At 35.5% G+C, this 12,948-nt stretch overlaps 1 protein-coding gene across 1 annotated transcript in view; it reads right to left on the reverse strand.

Moving 5' to 3' along the window:
* The window catches only part of NUDCD1 (NudC domain containing 1), a 94,070-nt gene that overhangs the window by 25,557 nt on the left and 55,565 nt on the right, over positions 1-12,948 (reverse strand). The window contains exon 8 of the mRNA XM_025265180.3: positions 12,480-12,605. Coding sequence (XP_025120965.3) covers positions 12,480-12,605 — 126 coding nt within the window. The remainder of the gene's footprint in view (positions 1-12,479; positions 12,606-12,948) is intronic.

Below are 12,948 nucleotides of genomic sequence, written 5' to 3' on the forward strand. Positions count from 1 at the left end.
AAAAATCCTTAAAATAATGCTCATGCTTCAATTTTTTAAAAATTAAATGATAAAACTGAACAATTAACAGAATACAAGACAAAATCCACATAATCAAAGCACATACCCAAAAAAGTACTTAAATTCATCAAAATTCATGATTAAGAAGATAAAAATCTCAGCAAACTATAGGTGAGTTCCTCAATCTAATATATGAAAACTCTAATATCATATTTAATGGTAAACTACTCAATCTTTCTTCCTAGGACCAGGAATAAAATAAAGAATTTTACTCTTATCATTGAAATTCAACATTGCATCTGATGTCCTACTTAGCACATTAAGACAAGAAAAAGAATTTTAACTATCTTTATTCAGTCATTATCCAGTACATAAATATACTTACTTATCTACCAAAAAGCACTAGAAAAAGAGAATTTATAAAAGTTACAATATAAAGTCAATGAACTTTACTTCTATGTAAAAGACAAAACATATTGGGAATCTAAAAAAGTATATGCTAATTACAATAGCTTCCATAATATGAAATAATGGTATTAAACTGAACACTAAAAACTTCAAAATATTGCCAAGAAACATTAAGACAAACCTAAGTAAATGGAGACATACATTGTCCACGAATGACACAACATTATTAAGGTATCAATTTTCAAGTTGGCCTACAAATTCAATGTAATTCCAATAAAAATCCGACCAAATATTTCTGTACAAATTGAAAAGCTGACTGTACAGTTTTTTCAAAAACAAAACCAATTTAGGAAAATAAAAACAAAGATCCAAGACTAGAACTATCTGACAGCAAGACTACTACAAAGCTATAGAAATCAAGCCAATATAGTACTCTCTAAACAAGGGATCAGCAAACTTTTACTTAAAGGGTCAGACAGTAAATACTTCAGGGCTAAGGGCCATATGGTCTTTTAAAACCACTCAACTGTTTCTATTATAGTTTTTATTCCAACAAAACTCTTTTACCAACTGGGTGGGGGCAGGTAATTTCATTTCATTATCCTGTTCTAGATACGAACCATTTGCCCCAGATGTGTATTACAAATATCTCTTCCTCACTGCAAGTTTCCTACTATACTCTCATAATGTTATCTTTTGATAAACAGATGTTCTGAATTTTGATCCAACTGAACACTTGTTTTTTTACACTATTTATATGCCCTGTCCAAATAATCTTTACCTACTTCAAGGCCACAAAAATTTCTGTTTTATTCTACACACTTGTATAGACATGCAATTCATCTGTAATTGATTTTTGCATATGGTGTGATGTAAATGTCAATAAAGTACTTTTCTTATGGCTATCTCACAGACTAAAGCCATTTATTTTGATCATCTTTCCCCCCACTATACTGTAGTATCATCCTTGTCACATATCAAGGATGTGCTAATTGTATGCATGTGTTAGATTTATTGCCCTTAACAACAAAGAAACTGCATTTTTTTAATCAAGTATTTATCAAATCCTCCAGCTAGAAACATGAAGACTTTCTCTTATCTGGTGTGTAAGGGGCAATCTCCCTGGGGAAAAGATTGGCGTATAAAGAAAGAAGTCCTCTAAGTGGGACTTGGTACTTAATTTCTGAAAATATCTTGTACTTTATAAGATTTCAGATGAAAGTTTATTAAATATTCTATCTAAAACAAAACTTCTAAGAATATCTTCCCATAAGATGCTCTGTATATATGAATTCATATTCTAAGAAAAAATGGTCAGTCAAGTAACAATCTCATTGATACTTCAAGTGTTAAGTCACTTTGTCATGTCTGACTCTTTGTGACCCCATGGACAATAGCCCACCAGGCTCTTCTGTCCATGGAATTCTCCAGTAAAGAATACTGGAGTAGGTTGCAATTTCCTTCTCCATTGATACCTCAGGGAAAGGCTAAATTCTAGTGGACTGAGGGCTTGATACTATGTAGAAATTTAAGAATCAAAAAGTATGTGATATGCAACTAAAATAATCTTTCTTTGCAGAGAAAAGAAGGTAAAAATGGAATTGAAGACAATTTCAAATAGGTCCATCACAGGTAACATCAATAGTAACAGCTGGCAACAAACAATTGACATTATCTATTATATTTTCATAACCCTGAAAGAAACTGAAGTGCTTTCATTTGAATCACACTATGACACCAGTATTACCATGATACCTGAACATTAACTTGTAAGAAAACAATTATTCTAAAAAGTCTTGCATTTCTGCACATCTTTCTGGCAAGAGGCACTAATGTGTTCTAGACTACTATCTCATGGTGGTGTTAGAACAACCAACCTTGGAAGATAAATGGTCTCCCTCCAGAGCAAAAATTAGACTTGTTAGTAAACAAGTAGCATAATCCTTCTCTCCTGAGCGAAGTCAGACAAGTATTCTGGCTACCTCCATATTACACTGCAGGAATTGGGGCTCAGGGAATTGGTCCAAATGTTGATACTCTAGCTAATGTTACTACTGTCAGTAATAAACTGTCCTTTCTGACCCAAATCTTGAGTTTTTTACCAGCATTTATGAAACAGTGGCAGGCTAACTTGTTAGCTTACAGGAAAGTTAAAAATCTCAAACCTACTGCCATTTTGGAGAGAAAGAATGGATGCTGACAGAGCCACAGCTCTCCTAGAAAATACGAGGGCCTTATGGTTTAATTTATACAATCTGAGTGCAGTCTGTGGGGACTGGTAACAAACATACAGATCAAATTGTACAGTAAATCAGGCAATGGATAGTCCCCTACTTTACTGCCTGGTAATTAGGAAGAATTGGGGACAGGGGTGCAGACTGCTTCCAGGGAAGAAGTTGATTCATAGTCAGCTGCTTGAATGGTGCTCTGGTGCTTGCTAACTCTTCCAGAAGAGAACACCTCTTCATCAGTCTAGTGGTCAGATTCAGGAACAACTAGCAGTAGGATATGTCTCCTTCCATTTTCAGACACTGTAACAGAGATATACATCTTCTCTGATCATGAAAGCAGGGGAATTATTACATAGCTTCATTGCTACTATAGTCAAATTTGATATAATCAATAAATTATAAATTCAGTACCCCAAGGAGCTTGAAAGCTGGAGAACCACTGATTTAGATACTTTCTAAATGTATTTCCTTCCTCTATAAACTCTGAGCCTACTCTTAATATCTTTTTGAAAGAATTAGTATACAGAATACATGCAATTTCTAGTTTTCTTAATGATACTAATCTAAAAGAATTATTTCCTGTTTGTACTTCCTCTGCTTACTGTCTCAATGACTTATAAGTTACAAATATTCTTTTCAGCTGTTTCATTCTCATGTTTTAAGCAGTGAATGACAAACACCACATAATCTAGAAAATTCACTGTAGTTTAATTTTTTAAAAACATCCTATCACCTTTTGATGGTTCAAGGCTATATTTAATTTGATCAATGTTGTCTGGCAGTAATAAAATGCAAGGCACTTACAAAATTTTAAGTTTTCTAGTATTCACATTAAAAAGTAAAGAGAAATGGGATATATTAATTTTAATAAATGTATTTTACTTAACCTAATCAATTATCATTTCAACATGAACATTCATATAAAAGTCATTGATGATGATATATCTCAAATTCTTTTTTTCATGCTAAGTTTTCAAAATCTTGTTGTATATTTCACGCTTACATCTCAACTAGCCACATTTCAACTGCTTGAAAGCTATGTGGCTAGTGGTTAATGTTTTGGAAAAAAGCAAAAATAATTCATTTTCAACTATATCTAAATTCTGATTTGAGCTTTACATCCCAGTGATCACATCTCATTACTTTTCTTCTTCAGTTCTGAAATTTAATATTTCTCTTTTATTATGTTGCTACATATATTCATTTAACATTTTACTTTCCAAATGTCAAATTCTAACCCTGATTTACATTTCATTCAGGGAATTTATATTTTGGAAAACCTGCCATTTACAATATAGAGTTATGACCTTTCTGTTTTAGTACTTTTTCTTCTCTAAAATTAGGACATATACTGACCTTTCCATGTATAGGTAATTTCAAATTGTCCCAAGTCATGACAAATGAAATCAAGAAGAGAAACTTGAAATAAACACTGCAAAAAAGAGTACAAATTACCCAAGTATTTGAAGCCTAAAATGGATGTACTACTGAATAGCCACAATGCCAGAGCCTCCTTCATTCCTTTCCCCAATGACAAGCCAAGTGGTAGCTCTTGGGTATAACAAGAAATTATTTTTGTACAAGCTACATTTAACCAGCTAGACCTTGACTTTCACACAATACACTGACCTACCAAATCTGTTTTTTAAAAAGAAGATGGACTGAGTATTATTTGTTGGAGATGTTCCAGTTATTATCAGTCCACTTATTCCCAAACATCCATGTTTATGTATTTTTATTTCATGGAATCTTGGCCTATATTCATAAAAAGTGACTAATAATAGAAAAGTCAAATGCTTGTCATTATATAGAAAAATGTTGGCCTCAAATTTAACTCAACTGAGATACTGGTTCAAGACAGCAATGAAAAAGGATACTGAACTCACCTCCTCCCATGAAGGAGGGGCAAGCTTTTAATTCAACACCCATCCAGGAGCCTACTGAAACACACTTCAGGGACAGAGGCCAGTAAGCTCCGTCTCCGCACTCTCCCTCTGCATCTCTTCAGAGCACCAGTGTCTCCCAGAGGGAACCCTGCACACACATCTGGTGCCCCTGCTTTCCCATCTAGTACCCTGGTTTTGTGGCTGCTGCCCAGGGGATGCTCACTGTTGGCCTGGGTCTGGTAGTCCGTGCGGCTTGTGTTCCTGGTACCGTGGGACTACAGCAATTAGACACAGCTCCTGGTTGGCTACCACTATCAGGGCTTAATATAGATGGCAAGATACACTCCAGTCTTTCTGTGAAAAAGGACTCTGCCTGTCCTAGAGCTTCAGAGTAGCGACAGGCTTCTCGTGTGACGTATCTAAACGCTCACTGAGTTGCTTTTTGGAGGCTGAGGCCAGTGGTCACCATCTTTGCACATTCCCTCTGCCTTACTCTGCTGCTGCTGCTAAGTAGCTTCAGTCGTGTCCGACTCTGTGCGACCCCATAGACGGTGGCCCACCAGGCTCCCCCGTCCCTGGGATTCTCCAGGCAAGAACACTAGAGTGGGTTGCCATGTCCTTCTCCAATGCATGAAAGGGAAAAGTGAAAGTGAAGTCACTCAGTCGTGTCCGACTCTTCGCGACCCCATGGTCTGCAGCCTCCCAGGCTCCTCCATCCATGGGATTTTCCAGGCAAGAGTATTGGAGTGGGGTGCCATTGCCTTCTCCAGATGCCTTTCTCTAGGTCACTGGTATTTCTAGGAAAGGAGCTTGTACACTCATCTGGTGCCCCAAATTTTGTGACTGTCGCCCAGGGTACACCTCTAGATCATCTGGCTCTGGCAGACAGTGGGACTTACGTCTGCAGTCCACAAGACTGTACATATTTGCATACTTTAAAAGCTGATGTCTGAGGGTCTGGCTTCCAATCAGACTGAACTCAGGTGCTGACTGAGATCCTCCATTTTGGGACGCTAATAGGTCTTGCCACACCCTCAACTACTGAAAGCCAAAATAAGATGCTTGGACAATCACAAAGTTTAAGAGGCAACAAAGAACTAGGGGCAGAATGCAGCAATTAAGCTTCATCTCCTTTACAAGACCACTTCTTTAACTGGGAGAGGTGGCTATTTTATTTAATGGACAGAAACCAACACAGAAAGTCAAGGAAAATGAAAAAACAGAGGAATATGTTTCAAAGGGAAAAACAAGATAAAACCTCAGAAAGAGACCTTAATGAAACAGCAGTAAGTGATTTAACTGATAAAAGAATTCAAAATAATGGTCATAAAGATGCCCACCAAGACTGAGAGAAGTAGGAACGAACAAAGTGAGAACTTCAATAAAGCTTTAGAAGATAAAAGAAAGTGTCAAATAAAAGTCACAGAGCTGAAGAATGCAATAACTGAATAAACTAAAGATGAGAAGACACAAAAGGATCATTGAGGTCAAACTTAGGATAGTTCAACTCACTCAATCAGAGCAGCAAAAAGGAAAAACAGTGAAAAAAGTGAAGACAGCTTAAGGGACAACATCAAGCAGACTAACTTTTACATTATGGAACCCCAGAAGGAGAAGAGAGAGAAAAAGTGACAGAAGACTTATTTGAAGATAGATTGGTGGAGATGTTCCATTATTTGGGTAAGGAAACAGATAACCAGACCCAGGAAGCCCATAGAGTTTCAAATATGAAAACCCCAAAGTCGGACCCACAAGACACCTTGTAATTAATGCATCAAAAGCTAAAGAGGTGGAGCAAGAGAAAAACTTTTTACATACAAGGGAACCCCATAAGACTATAAGCAGATTTTTTCAGCAGAAACCATGGAGGCCAGAAGGAAGTAGCACAATACTTTCAAAGTGCTGAAAGGAAAAATCTTCCAGCCAAGAGTACTCTACCTGGCAAAACTGTCATTCAGAATGGGAGGAGAGAGAATTTTTCAGACAAGCAAAAACTGAAACAGTACATCACCAATAGACCAGCCTAATAAGATATGTCAGTGAAACTTCTTTAAACTGAAACAAAATGGAGCTAATTAGTAAAAAAGAAAACCATAAAAGTATAAATCTCACTGGCAAATGTACAGAATATAGTAAAATTCTGAATAATCTAAGTGGTAAAGGGTGTGAGTTAATTTATAAAGAACGTATGACAAAAGTAGTAAAAATAAAGAAACTACAATTTGCTGAGGGATAAACAAGATAAATGGGCTTCCCTAGTGGATCAGACAGTAAAGAGTATGCCTGCAATGCAGGAGGCCCAGGTTCAGGCCCTGGGTTGGGAAGATCCCCAGTAGAAGGAAATGGCAATACACTCCAGTATTCTTGCCTGGAAAATCCCAAGGATGGAGCAGCCTGGCAGGCTACAGTCCATGGGGTCACAAAAAGTCAGACATGACTAAGCAACGAATACACAAACAAGATAAAAAGATGTAAATTGTGAGATCAGAAACAAAACATGGGGTAGGGGTTGTAGAGCTTTAGAATTGTTAAGTTTCAAACTTGAGTTGTTCAAACTTAAGTTGTTATAAACTTAAAATAGTGTTATAAACATAAGTTGTTTTATGTAAGCTTCATGGTAACCACAAAGCAAAAACCTCAAGTAAATATAAAGAAGATAAAGGAATCTAAATATACTACTAGAGAAAATAATTAAATCACAAAAGAAGTAATCAACGGAAGAAGAAAGGGAAAGAGCAACTTCAAAACAGAAAATACATTATTAATAATTACTTTAAATGTAAATTGATTAAAATAAAACCATCAATAAAAAGAGTGGATGAATGAACTAAAAAACTTGAACCATTTATGTTGCCTATAAGAGACTCACTGCATACAAGGAAACATGAAGATTAAAAGTAAAGAGATGGAAAAAGATATTCCAGGCAAACCAAAACAAAGTGGAGGTAGCTCCTTATATCAGACAAAATACACTTTAATACAAAGACTACAATAAGGCACAACGAAGGTTACTATATAATAAAAGGGTCAATCCAACAACAAATTTGTACGTATTTATGAACCCAAAATAGGAGCACACTTGTCTATATAAAGCAAACATTAACAGACCTAAAATGAGAAAGGGTCAGCAATACAATAATAATAGGGGACTTCAATAAGCCACTTTCACCAATGCTCATATTATCCAGACAGAAAATTAATAAGGAACTATTGGTGATTTCAGCCATGAAATTAAAAGACACTTACTCCTTGGAAGGAAAGTTATGACCAACCTAGATAGCATATTCAAAAGCAGAGACATTACTTTGCCAACAAAGGTTCGTCTATCAAGGCTATGGTTTTTCCTGTGGTCATGTATGGATGTGAGAGTTGGACTGTGAAGAAGGCTAGCACCGAAGAATTGATGCCTTTGAACTGTGGTGTTGGAGAAGACTCTTGAGAGTCCCTTGGACTGCAAGGAGATCCAACCAGTCCATTCTGAAGGAGATCAGCCCTGGGATTTCTTTGGAAGGAATGATGCTAAAGCTGAAACTCCAGTACTTTGGCCACCTCATGCGAAGAGTTGACTCACTGGAAAAGACTCTGATGCTGGGAGGGATTGGGGGCAGGAGAAGGGGACGACAGAGGATGAGATGGCTGGATGGCATCACTGACTCGATGGACCTGAGTCTGGATGAACTCCGGGAGTTGGTGATGAACAGGGAGGCCTGGCGTGCTGCGATTCATGGGGTCGCAAAGAGTCGGACACGCCTGAGCGACTGATCTGATCTGATCTGATTGGCCCTAAAAGATACATTAAACCATATGGCCTTAATAGATATAAACAGAACATTCCACCCAAAGGCAACAGAATAAACATTCTTTTCAAGCACGCATGGCACATTCTACAGGATAGATCATGTTAGGCTAAAAAACAGGAATTAATAAATTTAACAAAACTGAATAGTATCAGGATCTTTTGCAACCACAAAAAACTTGATATTAACTATAAGACGAAAACTCAAACATTTACAAATGTGTAAATTCAATGTGAGATTAAATTCAATGTGAATTCAATACACCAAAGCTTATGGAACACAGCAAAAGTAGTTCTGAGAGGGAAATTCATACCAATAACTGCCTACAATAAGAATGATCTCAAATAACCTAACTTGTACATCTCAAGGAACTAAAAATTAACCAAGTTCAAAGTTAGTAGAAGGAAGGAAAAAAACAAAAAATCCAAGAAAAATAAATGAAATAAGAGACTTAAAAGACAATGAAAAGATCAATAAAACTAAGAATGGATTTCTTGAAAAAAATACACAAAATTGACAATGCTTCAGGTAGATGTGCCAAGAAAAAGAGAAATGAAATCAGAAATGAAGGAGACATGACAACTCATACCACAGACATTCAATGAAGTATACGAAACTTCTATGAACAATTATATGCTAACAAATTGGACAACCTAGAGGAAATGAACAAACTTACCAAAACTGAATAATGAAGAAACAGAAAATCTGAACAGGCCAATTACTAGTAAGGAGTAATCAAAACGTCTGAACAAACCGAAGTCTAGGACCAGGTAGCTTCTTCACTGGTGAATTACTAGTTCTTCTCAAACTCTTTTTTGGGGAGGAGGAAGAGTAAGGGACATGTCCTAACTAATTTTGCTAGCTCAGCATTACCTTGATACCAAAACTAGACAATATCACCACAAAACAGGAATCTACACACCAATATCCCTGATGAACACAGATGAAAATATCAAGAAAAGCCTAGCAAGTCAAATTCAATAATACATTAAAAGGATGATACAACATGAAGTGTTTAATTATTCCAGGGCCACAAAGATGGTTGAGTAGCTGCAGATCAATAAATGCAATCACATACTACGTTAACAAAATGAAGGATAAAAATCATACTATCATCTCAATAGACGCAGAAAGCACTTGACAAAATTCAACGCCCCTTTACTGAAGGGTTTATTGAAATAAACCCCTTCTTGTGTGTGTATTTAAAAACTCTCAAGAAGAAACTTACCCTAACATAATAAAAGCCATACATGACAGGCCCCCATTTAACATCATACTCAATGGTAAAAAGTTGAAAACTTTGTTCTAAGATCAAGGACAATGATAGCCACTCTTGCCACTTCTATTAAACATACTATTCAAAGTATTAGAAGAGCAATTAGGCAAGAAAAAGAAAAGACATCCAAATTGAAAAGAAGTAAAACTGTCACTTTACAGATAGGATATGATATTGTATCTACAAAACACTACAGATTTCACCAAAAAACTGTCAGAACTAATACACAAATTCAGTAACATTGCATGATACAAAAATATACAGGTATCTGTTACATTTCTATACACGAATAATGAACTATCAGAAAGAGAAATTAAGAATATAACCCTATTTACAGTTGTATCCAAAAGAATAAAATACCTAGGAATACATTTAATCAGGGAGGTGAAAGTCCAGTACACTGAAAACTGTAAGACATGGTGATACAAACTGAAAACATAAATAACTGTGCTCATGGACTGTAAAAATTAATAATGTTAATATGTCCATATTACCCAAAGCAATCTACAGGTTCAAGGCAATCTCCCTACAATTCCAATGGAATTTTTCACAGAAATAAAACAATCCTAAAATTTGTATGGAACCACAAAAACCCCAAACAGCTAAAGCAATCCTGAGAAAGAGAACAAAGCTGGAAGCATCATGTTCCTTGACTTCAAACTATAATGCAAAACTATAATTAAAACAGTAAAGTACTGGCATAAAAACAGATGCATAGATCATTGGAACAAAACAGCCCAGAAATAAACCCATCTATATCTGGTCAATTAATTTATAACAAAGGAGCAGAAGAATACATTATTATACTTAAATGAGATATTAACGCTGAACTTTGATTAAATATTTAAAGTATGTAAAAAATGCTGCAATATTTAATTAAATATTGTCCCTATAAACTGTGATGCAATGAGGGATTGTTTATATATTTCTTAAATTTCCAAAGATAGGATCTGCTTATAATAAGTCTATCATTCATGCTCTATGGGAACATATTTTATTCAGACTGCAATGGTTTAGAATCTTGAAATTATAATTTATGATCCTGGTATTTAGGGAAAATTATGGTGAAACATCCTGAAAGTCCACAGATCTAGTTTCTAATACTGGCTCTATCTTTGATCTCATGTAAACCTCACCTACTATAGCCTAACAGATCTGCAAAATAAAAAGATGAAATACAGTTCTACAGATCGAATTTTTTTTTTCAAAGTTAGAAGGATTATCCCTGTTTATTATGTATTACACTTCCCCACTCCTGATGTATATTTCTATGACACTGAGAAGGTCCACAGCTGTAACACTTCACCTTCTATAAATCCTTAAGGAGTGAAGTGACATTTGGTTGGTAAATGTAAGAAGAAATTTCCGAGTATATTCTTCTCAGCTCTATCAACTTTCTCCTCTAGGGAGCTAGAGGCCTTCCTCTGCCCCACCAGAGTCAGCCAGACCTGGTTTGGCACTGCCTGTGACTAAGGTTAGGTGCTATTTGCTAAATTCTAGGGTTTAGTCAGCAGATGGGGCATTTGTACCCTAATTTGTCAGTAATAAAGGTTTTATTTCAGTCCCCTTCTATTAGTCCTTGGTTTTAACTTATGTTAAACAAAGGAAATAGCGAGCAGTATCATTAACTAGATGCCTCTCAGTGACCAAGATTAAACTACTGATCAACACTACTTACTACTACTATACTACAATGAAGCAAAATTCTCAGAGAAGCTAAGCTAAAATAGTAACGTTTTACGACATCTAAGATCAGGTGCCTTCTCTATAAAAGTTAGGCAGGAAGCAGTATCTAAAAGTTATAGCTCCTAAGACTTTAAGTTTAGGAGGAAAGGCCAGATTCTTCAAGAATAAATAGTCTACAGTTAGTCAAGGTTCAAGAGTTTTTCATCAGTCGTACTTAGAATGATTTTCTAAAATCTAACCCAAGGCAGTAAGAGTGTGTAATGGCTCTTCTTTACTCACAGTAAGGGAGTTATCTATGGGATTATATCAGAACTAAAAAAAAAAAAAAAAAAAAACCATCTAAGAAGCAAAATGCCAAGAAAACCTAATAACTTTGATCATCTGGGCTTTGGATCAGCGACCAGATTGCATAAAATAATATGATCAAGAACTCTGTTCAATTAGAGGAGTGACTGAAAAAGAACAGGAGACATAAAAGTACATGCAAATTTCTTGAGATCCAAGATGGAACCATTTTTATTTTTATGATTGTCACCAACAGATCAGTCTAAAAATGTTTTTAAGCACCTATCAGAATCAGGACCCTTGGCAGGTGTTAGGTACACTGTGGTAAGCAAAATGTTATCTCTGTGCTTTTCAGAAGTTATTCGTGTTATATGTTGATGGGGTGGAGAGCACAGCAGATGTAGAAATTAATCTTAAGAGTAAGTAATTTTGGTATAAGCTTCAATGACACCTTTTTCTACCCACTGATCTTATGCAATTCCACATCACTTCTCTACACAGGTACAATCCAGAAATGCTCCTTTTTATAATTCCTTTGAGTATCATAATATCCAGCTATTAGTTTAAAAAAAGTTAAGTATCTAAAAAATATTACAAAAGGACAGTGAATGAGAGGAACAGTTAGATATGAAGTTGTCATATACTGCAGGCACAACTACATATGAAAAACATGCACAGAAAAAAAAACCACTGAAAGATATCACTATGCAGCAGCACCAAACATATGACACTGCTTAATTATGGGTGATGGTGTGGAAAGATGGCTGCTTTCAGAGACAAAGACATTTGTCACAGACAGTAAATGTCAATCAATCTTTGCAAAACAGTATTTAGTCAATCACTTACCATTTCATCTGAATAACTTCTCTCTGTTCACAAACTTTTATAAATATCATTATCAAGAACTTACCACATGAGTAGTTTTTAATGTATTGCCATCAAATCTGCATAAACTGAAGTTCTCTTCAAAGAAAATATCACATTCTTCTAACTCTTGAGCATTACAAGGAGGTTTATCTTTATCTGGATTTGGATTCTTGGACCAGAAAAGAAACAACAATAAGAGCATTAATGTTTTCGTATTTAAAGATGTTGAGATTACAGAAATAATGAAATATTAAATTTCAGACTCAGGACCAATAAAACTTAAACAAAAATAGTCACAAAAATAATAGACTGATAGCATCAGCAGAAAAAGATAGGAAAACAGCTATTATAAACATGTTCTATATACTCAGAGATAAAAAGAAAAACAAACATTGAGAAATACAGAAGATATAAAAAAAGAACCAAACTGAAATTCTAGGTATAAAAATACAATATCTGAAATGGTAAACAAAATAGATGGTACTGACAGCTGATTAGACATGGCAGAAGAA

The sequence above is a fragment of the Bubalus bubalis genome, chromosome 15 (genome assembly GCF_019923935.1).
Source record: "Bubalus bubalis isolate 160015118507 breed Murrah chromosome 15, NDDB_SH_1, whole genome shotgun sequence".
Taxonomy (NCBI): Eukaryota; Metazoa; Chordata; class Mammalia; order Artiodactyla; family Bovidae; genus Bubalus; species Bubalus bubalis.